The sequence below is a fragment of the Danio rerio genome, chromosome 14 (assembly GCF_052040795.2).
Source record: "Danio rerio strain M-AB ecotype USA chromosome 14, GRCz13ab, whole genome shotgun sequence".
NCBI classification, from domain to species: Eukaryota; Metazoa; Chordata; class Actinopteri; order Cypriniformes; family Danionidae; genus Danio; species Danio rerio.
In genome coordinates this window covers 19747591-19762967 of record NC_141034.1, presented here as the reverse complement: position 1 = coordinate 19762967, position 15377 = coordinate 19747591, and the positions used below count along the sequence as shown (strand labels likewise).

The window sequence follows — 15377 nt, the reverse complement described above, 5'->3', positions numbered from 1 at the left end:
TAAAATTTATTATTTTTTTATTAATTTATTATTGTATCATTAAATGTATTACATTTATTTATTTATTTTTTGTTTATTGGTTTTAATGAACATAAACAAACAAAAATGGGCAAGACAAATGTATCAGTAGACAAGTATAGCAGCAAAAGGCAAAGAGAAAAAAACAATAAATAAATTAAAAAATAATAAATAAATAAATAAACATACAAACAAAATACAAAAATCATAATACACAAAGTTATGCTGAGATTAAGGTCACACTTATTATAAAAATACATCAGATGTTTTCATAGAGTCAGGGGATCATTAGAGTCATGATCCATATTTTTTTGAAAGGCATCCCCTTTGTTTTATAAGTAGTATGTATATTGTTCCAAGAGCATTGTTTCATTCAAGAGTTGCATGAACAGTTCAAATGTTGGAGGTCTTTGTTGGTTCCAGTTGAGCAAAATGCATTTTTGCTAGATAGTTGATGCCGAGTCTCTTTATAGAAGTAGGATCAAGTGTCTTTTTCAGTTCTGTACCACAGAGGTATAGTGTTGGTGTGTTGTCCAATGGAACTTGCAAAGCTTTGCTGTAAAGTCCTGTACTGCTTTCCAGAAAAAAAAAAAAAGCTTTTTGCATTCCCAAAAAACGTGCATGATTGATCCTGAATAGGAAATTGTAATGATTTTTCTGATAGAGCAAATAAAAATCTTTTCCATCTGTGCCATTTGAAAAAGCTAAAAGCGTTTAGCCCTGTATGAGTCTACAATTTCATTCATAATAAAAGTCTTAAATTTAACTTGATGAAACCTGCAGAAACCCTGCTGAAATTTCACTAAGTTGAACACTACTACATAAAAACATCCAGTCAACATGGCAAAGACAAAAGAAATTACTTAAATAAATAATAAAATAGTAAAACTATTTGTTGTCTTTGGCTTTTTTAAGTAGGCCTATGTAATTTTGATACAAGGGCGATGCAGTGGCGCAGTAGGTAGTGCTGTCGCCTCACAGCAAGAAAGTTGCTGGTTCGAACCATAAAAACTGACAGGTTATAACGCAGGAACAGGATATATACAGTATGTGTGTGTGTATGTGTGTGTGTGTGTGTGTGTGTGTGTGTGTGTGTGTGTGTGTGTGTGTGTGTGTGTGTGTGTGTATGTGTTTTTGTGACATATCAGGACACTGTATAATGACATGGGTATGACACAGGTATTACAAAACGGAGGTGAAATAAGAGGACATTGGTGACGTCCTCATTTCTCAAAATGCTTATAAATCCTGCAGAATGAGTTTAATCAGAGAGTAAAGCTGCACACAGTCTCCTGTGATGATTGGGTTTAGGGGTCGGGTTTGGTCAGGGCAATACAATATACGTTTTGGACAGTACAAAATGAATGGAAACCTATGTAATGTCCCCACTTTTAACAAAACAAATGTGTGTGTGTGTGTGTGTGTGTGTGTGTGTGTATGATGTTTAACAGATCAAGGAAAATTTGATACAATTTTATTTTGATACATTTTGTTACTGCTGTATTTTGTAGTTTATTTTGATACACTCAAACTTATTGGTATTTTATTTTAAAATACATTTCAATGTGTTTTTGTCCAGCCCTGACCACCACTATTCTTGAAACCCTTTTTTTTGTCAATGTTGCTGTCCGACACAAGATGGCAGCAGGTGATCACATGTTAGTTATTACTAATATATGATGATTACCATCTGGTTTTCAGCGTTGATTCTTCGCCAGTGGAGGGCAGCAATGAGCTCTAAGGAGCTGTGTGGTTTGTAATGGCTATGTAGCTTTTTGGGTGCAGATAATTTTGTCTTATGATGCCATACATGTTTATATTTGTGTGAATGTAATGTACAATTCTGTACAACATTTAAATACAAACGTTAATACTGTCTGGACTTATGCATTTGCATTAATACAACGAAATTTTATTATTAAAAAAGTCACATAAGAATAACACTTGCAAATTTGATCTCTTGATTAAGCCAGCATTTTCATATACGTGATGTTATTCCAGCTGTCTCTTGCATTTTACTCAAGTTTCCACGTGTTATTGTTTGTTATTGTTTGCGGATGTTGGCCGCTGTGCCGAAAAAAGCCAATTGTGCATTATTCTACTCGTTATGGTTGTTGTTTGTCATGGTAATCAGACAGTTAACAGGGTTTATTTATATTAAAATATTTTATGAAATATATTTAATGATGAAAATTGGCATTTTGAAGGCATTTTTTTTATTTGTCTACGATTTATTATTATTTATTCATTGTGAAAGAGTTAAACTGAGAGTGAAGAGGCTCGCTGTGATTGGTCAAAAGTTGGCCGTAGGGCTGGACCGTCTCACACTCCACTCGGTGTGTATGTGTGTGCGCGTGTGTATGTGTGTGTCTGGACGGCGAAACATTTGGTTAACGGTAATTCAAACACCGTTTGATACATATTTAGGTGCTGTTCGCAATTTCACCATGCGTGTTATTTGCTACCTGAAGAATACATGAACATAAATTCGCCTTGAATTGAAGTGCGTGCGCAACAGGGCGCGCGCGGCGGCTGTCTGTCATCTACAGAAGTTTACGGCAATCAGCGCGTGTATTAAAAAGTGTCGCGCGAAAATACATGACGTCAGAGCGTCCAGGAATACAGTCGCGCGTGATAATTAAACAGATTGAAAGAGCTGGATCCAGGGTTGCGAGCATGTGGATTTCGGATGTAGCCTCCAGTCTATATGAAATGTCTGGAGTGTTTTAAGAGGATGTAACCTTAAGCATGATATTTTACCTACTAGCTGCGAGGAACAGATTTCTGATCATACTTTCAATTGTTGGTAAGTCTTAGATGTTTGGCTTTAAATGATATTTTTACGCGAAATGTAACTTTTACCTACTTGCAACTGCTTTTTTATTTATTTAATTATTTGGAATAATTTCCAGCTTCTAGTTGTGCTGTTTGATTTAATAGAGACAATGCTTTATTAAACAACCCAAGTTTTGTTACTAAGGTAAAGTTAGTTTTATATTTAGACATTCGTTCATTTAACAGTCCCTATATTGTTAACTTTGAATTTTCGGTCTGAATTAGCATGCAAGTTCTACTTCAAACCAACATTAGCACGATTTAATTGTGAACAAGGTTGTACTTGGATAGTCATTGGCTGCTAATATGATTTCACTATTGAGAATGCACAAAGAATACTTTTTTGAAATAATATTATTAAGGAGAATGTCTGAATGTGAGAATAGAAGACCAACTTTACCTCAATTGTTTGTGATTCAGTGTTATGCATGCTTAAAAAGGTGTCATCGCCTTAGTAATTCAGCCACCAACAGATTTCGTCCTATTTTTCATAGATTGAAGAACCAGAGAGCTTTAATAGGGACATCATGGAACTTCTTTGGATAGTTTTCTTCATTTTTGACATTATTTTCATCACAGACTGTGCTAGAGGTGAGTACAAATATGTTTGTGAAAATGTTGAAAATCCATGTAAAGAAATCTCTAATGAGTTCTAAGGTAATAATAAACATTTTGAATGTAAATTTGTCACACATATTGATGTTATGAAAGTATCTTTTCTGTACGCTTATAGACCATTTCAATGTGGTCATGACATTGGCCCCTGAACATTTTCTGCTTGTTATCAAACTATTTCAGAACTGTAACAAGGGGCAATTCAATCTTATCTTAATGTTAAAACAGCTATCACAACATGATCAATATGTGGCATGGGCTGGTATAAGATACTGATGGTATGATAAACTTGGATAAAAATATCACAGATTCACTGTTTCATGGTATTGTGGTAAAAAACTAAAACACTTTCCACCTTTGAACACAATGCATTTTATTTGAAGAAACTTTTACAATATTTTGGGACAGTAACCATGTCAGGCTAAATAATTCAAATGAATCATTGACTTCTGCTGTCTTCATTAGTTTAGAAAAAACACAGATTTCATGACAATTTAAAACAGCATCTTTGAATGTCTTCTCTGCTGGAGATACTGCTTTTTAAAAAAACTTAAAACAAAACTTAAAAAAACACCCTACATGTACCATAGTAACGGTGTAGCAGAAAATTTTGGCAGTTTAAAAACCTCAACTTTTCCAAACTGTGGTGTACCTTGATAACGGTTAGCACAAGATTTGTGTTAAAAAGTCGTAATATATACGAATATAAATAATATGTAATATAATAAATAAGTTGATCATATTACTTATTAATCTTTTCATGTAGCAAAGTATTTTAGTAATTGTATGTGCTTTAAAAAAAATAAATCAAACCCCCTGATGCGTGAGAGAAATGGTTTTGTATGTCAATTAGATTTTTTTTTAGGAGGGTTGTCGGAGGCTTACAGGGAATGGTTTGTTTGTTATTTTTGTTGTTAGTGTTTTGTTTTATTCTAATGCTTTTTTTTTTTTTCAAATCACATGACTATATTATAGGATTGTGCTGTGATGTGGAAAATATGTATTTTGTTTTATGTGCCTTTCCACAGACTTTGTGACTAATTGGTCACCAATATATGTACTCATACACTGTAAAACCCAACAGTCAACTTTATCATTTTATTATTCAATCACTTTATTAATAAGTGTAGTTTAACCAAAATATACTGTAAGTTAATTCTAGTCATTTAAACTGTTGATGTTAATGAGTTAATTAAATTCCTCATTACTTCAACTTAAATGGAGTAAGTTTACAGTACTCAAATAGATTATTATTATTTTTTTTTTTACTCGAATGGTTTGTAGCTTTCGGTTTCTTCAAATGGTTTGAGTTGCCTTAACTTACTAAGTTTTACAGTACTCAGTTGATATGAGTTCTCTTCATTTTATTGGCTTTTACTGTGCTCAACTGGCTTCATTTACTCAAATAGATTACAGCACTCATTAGGATTAGTTTTAGAACTTAAATGGTTTGTTGCAATCTGTTTCCTCAAATGGTTTGAGTTACCTTAACTTTTTGGGTTTTACAGTGTAGATGGTATGATTTTCCATTTTTTCTTCTTTTTTTCCTTGCCTCCATCTATCTATTGACTTATATTCTTATTTTTAAGGATTACTATAATTTCTATAACCCATTGCACATTTTAAAATTTGCCTTTATGTCTGTAAAAGTACATTGTACATTCATTTTGATAATCTTAAATGAACATGTTACAAACATATAATGCTAAAAAAAAAATAAAGAGAACACTTAAACAACACAATGTAATGCCAATGGTTCTCTTTATTTTTTTGAGCAGTATATTTGTTTCCTATTAAAAGATAGCAAGAATCACCTATCAGTGTATTAACGGTTTAGCAAAGCAAGCTGCATTTATTTTGTGTTTAATGTGATTTTGCTTTTATTTCTTTGTTTCACTTTAATGTTGAATTTAACCTTTTCATATTTAGTTTGGTGTGAAAAGTCATCATGTTAATGAACCATAAGGTGTAAAAACGCTTGTGTGGTGCTCATCAATAAGATGTGTTATTCAACTAACAGGCTAAACTTGATTGAAAATGTTTTAGCAGAGTTAAAATGTAATCATTCTGGACTTTCGAAGGAACCCTTAACGTGTATGTTGTGCTCAGATTGGGAACTTGAGAAACTTTCAGGTCGTGTCACTGGCATTATTTGCTGAATGGAGTTCTCTTGCATGAGCCATTCTCCAGTCGTCCTTTTTGGACTGAAACGAACCATCATTTCCATTCTGAATGGGCTGAATGGGGGCCGCTGATGGGCAGATAGTACAGCTCACTGACTCCACTCCATCAGGGCTGCATGTGAAGCGTGATGGAGTCTCCCTTTTGCGTTAGTGTACACCTCAGACTCAACAGCCTGTCATCGGAGCTGGAGAGAAAGAGAGAGAGAGAGAGAGAAAGAGAAAGAGAGGCCGAGCGACGTCTGTGCAGATTGCATCTGTGAGGGGCCCTGAACAATGTGGCATTCACGGTCACATAGCTCTGGCCTTCATGGAGACGCTTAGGCAAAAGTAAACAGAAATGCAGAAAGCAATGCGATTAGATTAGCCAATTATGTTTGTTTGCTCTGCAATACCTAAGGTGTGCCCCCCAAGCCAGAATGACTTGTGTTTTCTAGGAAGTGCAGACAATTTGCCGCCTCGGTCGTATCTGAGACATGACGCTGAGGGTGCGTTTGATATCGTGCGCTTGCGGAGTTGAATAACGGAACCAAATCAGATCTGTCTGTTGAAGATTGCTCGATTGTTGTTGCATTACCTTGTAAAGTCTGCCTCATTTTAGCATTTTGAATAGAGTGATTTGAGATGCAGTGAACTGGCCAGTTTCATGCTTGGGTTAAAATAAAGAAAGGAACACAGTTTTTTAATGTCAAGATATGGCAAATTGATATGACACTGCAGAAAAGTGCCTATGAAGTGTACAAGTGCTGTAGTTTAATTAGTTTGCTACTTGCTCTCTGCCTTTAAAAACACACAAAAAACTATGACACAAAGTCAAAGTTATATGTTACGTTGACTTAATCTATTAAGTTATTCACTACATTTATTTGTTATACAAAGTTTAGCATAATATTTTTAGTCCATTTGACTGATTTAAGTTGAGTTGACTAGAAAAGTTAATTTGATTCAGCTAAAAAATTAAGCCAGGAAGCAATTTATTCAATGCTTAATTGAACTAAATGTAAATAAATTGTCATCAATTACAGTTGGTCAGAATTATTAGCCCCTCTGAATTATTAGCCCCTAATTTCTGTGTAACGGAAAGAATATTTTTTCAACACATTTCTAAACGAAATAGTTTTAATAACTCATTTCTAATAACTGATTAATTTTATTTTTGACATGATGACAGTAAAAAAAAATACTTATACAGCTTAAAGTGATATTTAAAGGCTCACTGGGCTAATTACAGTAGGTTAATTAGACATTCATTCATCCATTCCTTCATTCATGTTCTTGTCCCTTTATTAACCTGGCATTGCCTTCCAGCCGCAACCCATCTCTGGGAAACATCCACACACACTCATACACTCTGGGAAATTTAGTCTACCCAATTTACCTGTACAGCATGTCTTGGACTGTAGGGGAAACCCACGCGAATGCAGGGAGAACATGCAAACTCCACACAGAAACGCCAACTGACCCAGCCGAGGCTCGAACCAGCGACCTTCTTGCTGTGAGGCGACAGCACTACCTACTGTGCTACTGCGTCGCCCGTTAACTAGACAGGTTAGGGCAATTAGGCAAGTTATTGCATAACAATGTTTTTTTTTTTCTGTAGACAATCGAAAAATATATAGCTTAAAGGGGCTAATAATATTGACCTTAAAAGGTGTTTGAAAAATTTAAAACAGCTTTTATTCTAGCTGAAATAAAACAAATAAGACTTTCTCCAGAAGAAAAAATATTATCAGACATACTGTGAACATTTCCTTGCTCTGTTAAACATAATTTGGGAAATATTTGAAAAAGAAAAAGATTCAAAAGGGGTAATAATTCTGACTTTAATATATAATATTGTCTTCAACTCACTATCGTTTACTCCCATATTATGTTTTGCTATTTCTTCCTTTACTTCCTCCTCTCTTCAATTCATCTAGTCAAAACTTAAAATATATAAACAATTTGGAGATTGAAGATTATGTATGATAAATGAAGTATAAGTATAAAATAAGAGTATGGTAAATTAAAACCCAAATATAAAGGTTTAACTGATCAATCTTATACTGTAAATTTGTATTTTTTCTGTTCAGATAACTTGACAGGATTAAACTTTTTAATGAAAAGACAAACATTTTTCAGGAGAAATCTTTATTTGTGTTTTAAAGATAAATAGAAATGTTTAAAATGACACAAAAGTAAATAAATGATGACATAGTTTGGAAATGATCCTTTGAAATACACATTTTTTTTGTATTAACTGTCTTACAATGCATGTCCAATATTACATTTACACAAAGTTCATTTTACCTTTACTATAGTAAAACAGGATATAATTTCTTCCATCTGGAATCGTTTGGTGCTACACACCAAAACAAATCCAAAAGGTTCAAGGTGAGGAATCTTATCAGCCAAAAAGGAAGGTGTTTTATTGTCAAAAACAATTTATGTCATTGAGATAACAAAAGGAAGTCAAACTTATTTTGTTTTTTTTTCCACCAGAAACCCCACCAAGAAAACAAATTTTGGATTGCATTTAACTCTTAATGTTGCTAGTTAACACACTCAATGCATTTTTTTCTACACATCCCATAATTTCTAAAATACCAACTTCTACCAAATGGTTAAGATATCGCTTTATGATAAAAATACTGAATTAAGAATGAATACATATACAATGAAAATCAGAAAAATATATAAAAGTATAAGACCAAAAAATAAAAAAATAAATCAAAATAAAACATTTTTGAATACTAAATCATCTTTATTTCTTAAACATGCCATGAAATATTTGTGTAGTGTAGTAGTGCAACAGGATCATGTTTGTTTGAATTTTTTTTTTTTTTTTTTTTACCAACAATACTGTGTAGTGTAAAGCATTATTTAAAACAGTCATTCTTTAAATTACTTTAACAGTCATTATTTAAAACAGTCAAAATATGGCCAACCCTTTGGTTGAGCAGGCAGTTAAGAGAATATGTTATTAGCCCCCCTGTTTATTTTTTCCCCAATTTCTGTTTAACGGAGAGGTTTTTTTCAACACATTTCTAAACATACTAGCTTTAACAAATCATTTCTAATAACTGATATATTTTTTTCTTTGCCATGATGACAGTAAATAATATTTGACTAGATATTTTTCAAGACACTTCTATACAGCTTAAAGTGACAATTAAAGGCTTAACTAGGTTGATTAGAGTAACTAGGCAGGTTATGATAATTTGGCAAGTTATTGTATAATGATGGTTTGTTCTTTAGACCATCGAAAAAATATATAGCTTAAAGGGGCTAATAATTTTGACCTTAAAATGGTTCTTAAAAAATTAAAAACTGCTTGTATTCTTGTCAAAATGAATCAAATAAGACTTTCTCCAGAAGAAATAATATTATCAGACATACTGTAAAAATTTCCTTCTTCTGTTAAACATAATTTAGGAAATATTTAAAAGAAAAAAAATCAAAGGGGGGGGGGCTAATAATTCTAATTTCAACTGTATATATAGTCAGTTTTGTCTTTAAAAGTATTACTTAAGTTGTTTTTGCTTTTGTGTTGCTTGACATAATGAAAGGCGATCGAATTATAGTTAGCGCTGGACTTTTAGAGTAAAGTTCCTCTGTCCTTGACGTGAAGGGAGTGCTTCATGCCAAATGACAAATATTTTCCGTTGTTAACGGAAGTGTATTTTGCGCAGTGCTGCCAAAGAAACATTGCCGTTGTGAGGCCCTTGCAATGTTTATGGGTCCAGGCATCTTGAAGCAAAGGAATTATCATCCAATTCCATGCACATGGCTGCCCATTCCAGCGGGCAATTTGTAATGTTTGTAAATGCAAGGCGCATCCAATCTTATTTGAATCTCCCTTTCGCCAGCCATGCCAGAAGCAGGCTTTAACAATCCCATGAGGAATTTCAACAATTTGTCCACAGGAAAAACCTTAAAATGTGCAGTTTATATGATGCAATGGCCTCGTAGTTTGAATGGCCATCATTGTGTGCAAGACACTGAGAGACTGTAATTAAGACCCTCAAGCCTTGTTAGTTACAGCTTCCCATTTTTTTGTGTTTTCTCTCAGATGATATCGACATGAATTACGTCCCCTGACAGGGATAACTTCAGCATCGGCTCATTAGGAACAAAAATACGTTTGTGTGTGCTTTTGTATCAACATTGCTGAAACAGATTTTCACGTTTTCGCTTCAGGATTTGGCTTGAGTGGTATTTGGAAGGAATAGAGTGAAAACAAAATGAATGCTTTCCGTCTCTATTAATACACAGAATGTAGTATTTTACAATCATATAGAGGAGATTAAATGGGGGAGTTCAGTTGACAGATATGGCAGAACTGTTAAGATCTTATTTGTGTTTGAAAAGTGTCATGCACACAAACCTTGCACACTGAGTTTAATGCATATTGATTAATCCGTTATAAAAAATCCAAGCAGCGATGCTTTGCTTTGTTTTCTTTCTTCTTTAAAAAAAATGTGAAGAAAGAGGAAATGTGTCCATCCAATTTACCTATGAAGAGGAAGGATAATTTACCTATCAAAGAAGTGTAAGAGATTATCCCAAAATTAAAAAAACAATAATAATTCAGGAAGTCAGTGGCATTTTGATTCTTTGCTTGTAACACTGCAGCCACCTAACACACATGGTCCAACAGCAGCATGGGAAAAGAACACTGCTGACACTGAACCCAGCATAGGCTACAGCAGTGGTTCTCAAAACCATCTGTCAACTAGAGCTGCACAATTAATCTAAAAACTATTGCGATCTCGATTTGACCCCCTAGACGATCTTAATCTAGCATTTCTATGATTCTGGCAATTATATTTTCTAGTTCAGGAGAGAAATGCGGCTGTACGTGGCTTTTCATTGTTTCACATACATTGCTCAGCAACATGGACACCTCCAAATGATGTTAAAAGAGTCACATACTTTATTTATAAGGTATAATTCTCCTAAAAATGTAATTTTTGTCTTCATATAATGCTGTATTCGTGGCCGGGAAATCACACATGACGTGAGCTGTTGACCATCAGCTGTTACCACAGAGAAGGTGGGCGCCCGCCCTACTTAATGATAGACGCACGCGACTTCTTAGTAATATTCAGTTAGTGGCAAAGTGATCGTTTAAGAGCCGCATGCGAAGTATGAACCACACTTAGCAGTGAAAACGAAACTAAAAGTGTGCACTTCATTTAAATAGTCATATCGCATTTTAGAAATATGATTGCGACAAGAATTTGATATGTTTTTTCTTTCATAGTGAACAAACCGTTGTGCATGAAAATAAATGTTTATAGTGTAAGTATAACTACTTTAGTCTATATAATGCTGATTTTACCAGAGAATAAAATGGTCTAATAATGTTGTCAATAACAGATTGCAAGCACATATCTCAAACATATTTCAACATCAGAATTATTTAAAGGAACCAGTAGACCTACTGTACACATAATATTATAATTGTTGTTGTACCCTATGGTTGAGAAAAAACAATAATAATTGCAGACTCATATTAAACTTTATTTTACATCTACAGAATCGTGAGAAAATCGTGATCTTTATTTTAAAGGAAAAAAAATTGCTATTCTTATTTTAGCCAGAATCGTGAGCACACTTTCGTTCTGCCCAATTAGAATTGCACATCCAAACTATGCGGAAGTGGAATAATGGCATCTAGTATATAAACATTATATGTATAACAGTATATGTATAACAGTATATGTATATGTATACCATGTGTGTGTGTGTATATTTGTATATAATACATATGTGTGTATATATACTGTATATATATATATATATATATATATATATATATATATATATATATATATATATATATATATATATATATAAGGGCAGCTCGATTATGGGAAGAATAATAGTCACAATTATTCAAATCAATCAGTTGAAGTCAAAACTTTTTTTTTTATATTTCCCAAATGATGTTTAACAGAGGAATTTTTCACAGTATTTCCTATAATATTTTTTTTCTTCTGGATAAAGGCTTATTTGTTTGATTTCAGCTAAAATAAAAGCTGGTTTAAATATTTTGAAACCTATTTTAATAGCTCAATATTATTAGCCCCTTTAAGCAAGATATAACTTCAAGCCTTTGAATATCACTTTAAGCTGAATACTAGTATCTTGAAAAATACCTAGCAAAATATAATGTACTGTCATCATAGCTACGATAAAAGAAACCAGTTATTAGAAATGAGTTATTAAATCTGTTATGTTTAAACTGTGCTTTAAGCATCTTCACTGTAAGAAAAAAAACCTCAGCTACAAAAGTCCTTCAGTAAAGAGCAGTGAGGGTTTTTCTCCTTTTGTTGTTTGATTAATGATAAAAACAGACAGCAGCAGGAATATTGCGCTGTCACTTTAAGAATAGTGCGGCTCTGATATGGTTTCTCTTTCGCATGTCTTTTGATTCTCAACTTGTTTGTTTATTACACAAATGAGGGTTAATATGAATAATCATTAAACACTGTGCTCTGACACAAATGTGCATGTATTTGACCATTAAAGCGCTCACATTAAGATGGCATTAGACGTGTGTGCTCTTAGCCTGTGTCCGAAACTAAGCGCGGTGTGCACAAACACAACAGCATGTGCTCTGTCTTCCGCACTTTAAAAAAAATATGAATTATTCAAATGTACATCAATGAATGATGCGCATCCCGTGCTGCAATCGTTACATTACAGTAAATGCTTTTAGTCATTTTCATGTGGAACTGAGCTTTGCAGAGCAACACATGTACAACTGGAAATTGACGGAATAATATTGTGGAATAATCGTTTATCTCGATTAATGTTTTTCATAATCGTTAGAAGCCAAAATCGAAATTGAAACCGGATCTTTAATTAATTTCACAGCCCTAATATATATATATATATATATATATATATATATATATATATATATATATACATTTATTAGCATTTCCATTGAGGAAGACTCAAGGAACATTTAAGTAGGCCCAATAAAGTAGTTATTGTGAAGTCAAATGGTGTTTACATAGTGGCCATTTTTGTGTCACCTACTTTTCACCTAATTTGCAATAGAATTTAGTAATATGAAAAATTTGTATTATGGGAATATTTTGGTTCCAAAGTCGCAGACACTGAACAAAAACAGGTAATTTTCAAGAGCTGTCTCAGAATTGTTGCCATGACTTACAGATTATTGAGCTAAAGCTTGACTATAAAATCAAATCGCAATCACACTATTTGTCAAAAAAATCTCAATTAGATATTTTCCCCAAATTGCACAGCCTTACTAGCTACTTTTCTCGAACTCGTATGCAACTTTCTGATAGTACAAACACAACTTCAGTTCCTAGTAGTTATAGAATAAATGTGACTTCCAGTGTTAAAAGTGCCGGTGTTGACTTGATTTTACTGATAAAAAAGTCACCTAAATCTTGAATGTCCTGAGACTACATAAAATGACAAAAGGTTTTCATGTTTGTTGGTGAACTATCCCTTTAAGGGACGGTCAAAAATCGCTCTGGGAACATATGGTAAGGCTGAGCTCTGAAGATGGTCTGAAGTGTTTGTAGGCATGTGCTGATTTGTTTACACTGATGTAGACCACCCTTGTAGCACATGTCGATACTCACTGAGATGTGTGGATCCTAAATCTCAACGGAGCAAACAGTCAGATGGTCTGCTTGCAAAGTAAACAGCCTTATGAACTCCAATCTGATGGACATTAAATCTGCATTTCTGGAAGAAACAGGCAGAAACTAAGAGAAGAGCCTATGAGTGATCTTTCTCCTTCCTCCACTTTTTTTCAACCAGTGAGACTCCCAGGAAGTTAATTTACTGAGTTTAAGAAACTAGATGTTACAGTTTGTAGCTCTGCACCCCCCCCCCCTCCCCCTTTCTCTAAAGTGTACGAGTTGATTATTATCAGTTTTCCTATATCCTCCAGTTTTCCCTGAATGGGTTTTGTGGTCTAAACCTTGGAAACACGGTTACTAGTACCAATTAGACGGTTGGATGCATGGTTTGCTGCAAGCAGAAGTGGAGTTCGAGTAAAGAAGGCTGTAAATCTCATTTCCATTGAGGAAGACTCAAGGAACATTTAAGTAGGCCCAATAAAGTAGTTATTGTGAAGTCAAATGGTGTTTACATAGTGGCCATTTTTGTGTCACCTACTCCAATTTGCAATAGAATGTGAGGGACATTCTTCTGTAATGAGGCGGAAAAATGGTTGAGGAAAATAAATGGTCTCATTTTCTTTACCAATACACAATCCTTTACCAATGCCTTCATTTACATTTAAAATCCATGTTACTCTTGCACATTTCTGATTTATTTATTTATTATGATTTATTTGTATGTATAGACGAATTTGTAGGCGGTTTGTAAACATTCAGGATGTGCGCGCAACGAGGTTGCACAAAAAAAACGGGAGCGCTAGCATTTGCAGCGAGGGAATGACATCTGATGCGGTACAGAGTTTGTTGTTGTATTAGAGATAAGTTATATTGATGACATATTATATGTATTATTTACATAATGCTTTCAGTGCATTATAACAGCTTGTAACCTTGTCATTACCTTGACAGCTTGTCATTATAACAGCATATACAACTATCTCTTTGAAACTACAAGTGATTTTACAAGAGAGAAGTTAAAGGCCTACAAGTGTTTGGATGCCTACAGTTTTGTTAGTGTGATCATGTGCAAGAAATAATGTTCCATGATTACCAGATTTAACACTATGGAGTGCTAAAACCAGAGGTTCTGCCTAGCCAAAAACAAGGAAAGACGATGGAACTGTACAAGGCTTGGGTAATCATCAACAAGCAAAAAAATGCATTTTGACAGCGAACTGCATCTGTACGGCAGGGTATGTAATCTTGTATTTTTACATTTCATTCAGTGTCCGCAATTTAATTCACCATATTTAACAGTTTTTTGCTGAAATCATTGCTGCTTTCAAAAACTAGTCATGTGTATGATTCAGCATAGCGTGAACTTACCTGATATACCAGGAGAACTGCAGAGTCCAGCATTTTTTGTTTAGTCCTCACTCCATTCAGCTCTTCCGATGGCTGTTAGCCAAAGATGTCTGCGGTTGGCATTAAAAGCAGTGTGGTGTACGATAAAATTTAAATTTTCTATTTTTCGAATTTGGCATTCTACCGCACAACACGACATGTTTACAACCGTTTTATTTTTGCAACTGGTTTGCGTAGTTGAACCCGTGACGTCGTGTGGCATAGCTTGGTAGTTTCCCTATTGGTCAATTACTTGCCATTTAAGACTTTTTCATAAGCTGTAAAATATCTGTTAATTGACTATCTGTTTATCTGTTCATTGAGGTAACTTTTGTGTTCGTTTAAAGTGTTTAATCACTCTAAAGGACCTTTTTATTTACCACCATTCAAAACCAGTTCAAGTTTTTTTTTTTTTTTTTTTTTCTGTTGATTAGAAAGGAAGATATTTTGAAGAACAGTGGAAACCATTTACCATTGACATCCATGCTATAGAAAAAACAAATACTATGTGAAAAGTTACCATTTTCCAACATTCTCAAGTATATCTATTTTGGGTTCGATGGATTAAACAGAGGAAAAAATTCTAGGTGTGCAAATGATGAAAGAAATGTAATTTTTGGGTGAACTATCCCTATACTTTTATTGACATCTTTATTAGTTTGAAACAATATATTGTTCAGGTTAGACAAAGATGTAAAATATGGTAGAAAAAATTGTGCAATGTGAGTTT

At 33.8% G+C, this 15377-nt stretch overlaps 1 protein-coding gene across 1 annotated transcript in view; it reads left to right on the top strand.

Moving 5' to 3' along the window:
- The first annotated feature begins 2353 nt into the window (after positions 1 to 2353).
- The window catches only part of fgfrl1a (fibroblast growth factor receptor like 1a), a 119570-nt gene continuing 106546 nt past the window's right edge, over positions 2354 to 15377 (top strand). Inside the window, exons 1-2 of the mRNA NM_200376.3 lie at positions 2354 to 2824; positions 3348 to 3444. Coding sequence (NP_956670.1) covers positions 3381 to 3444 — 64 coding nt within the window. The 5' untranslated portion in view covers positions 2354 to 2824; positions 3348 to 3380. The remainder of the gene's footprint in view (positions 2825 to 3347; positions 3445 to 15377) is intronic.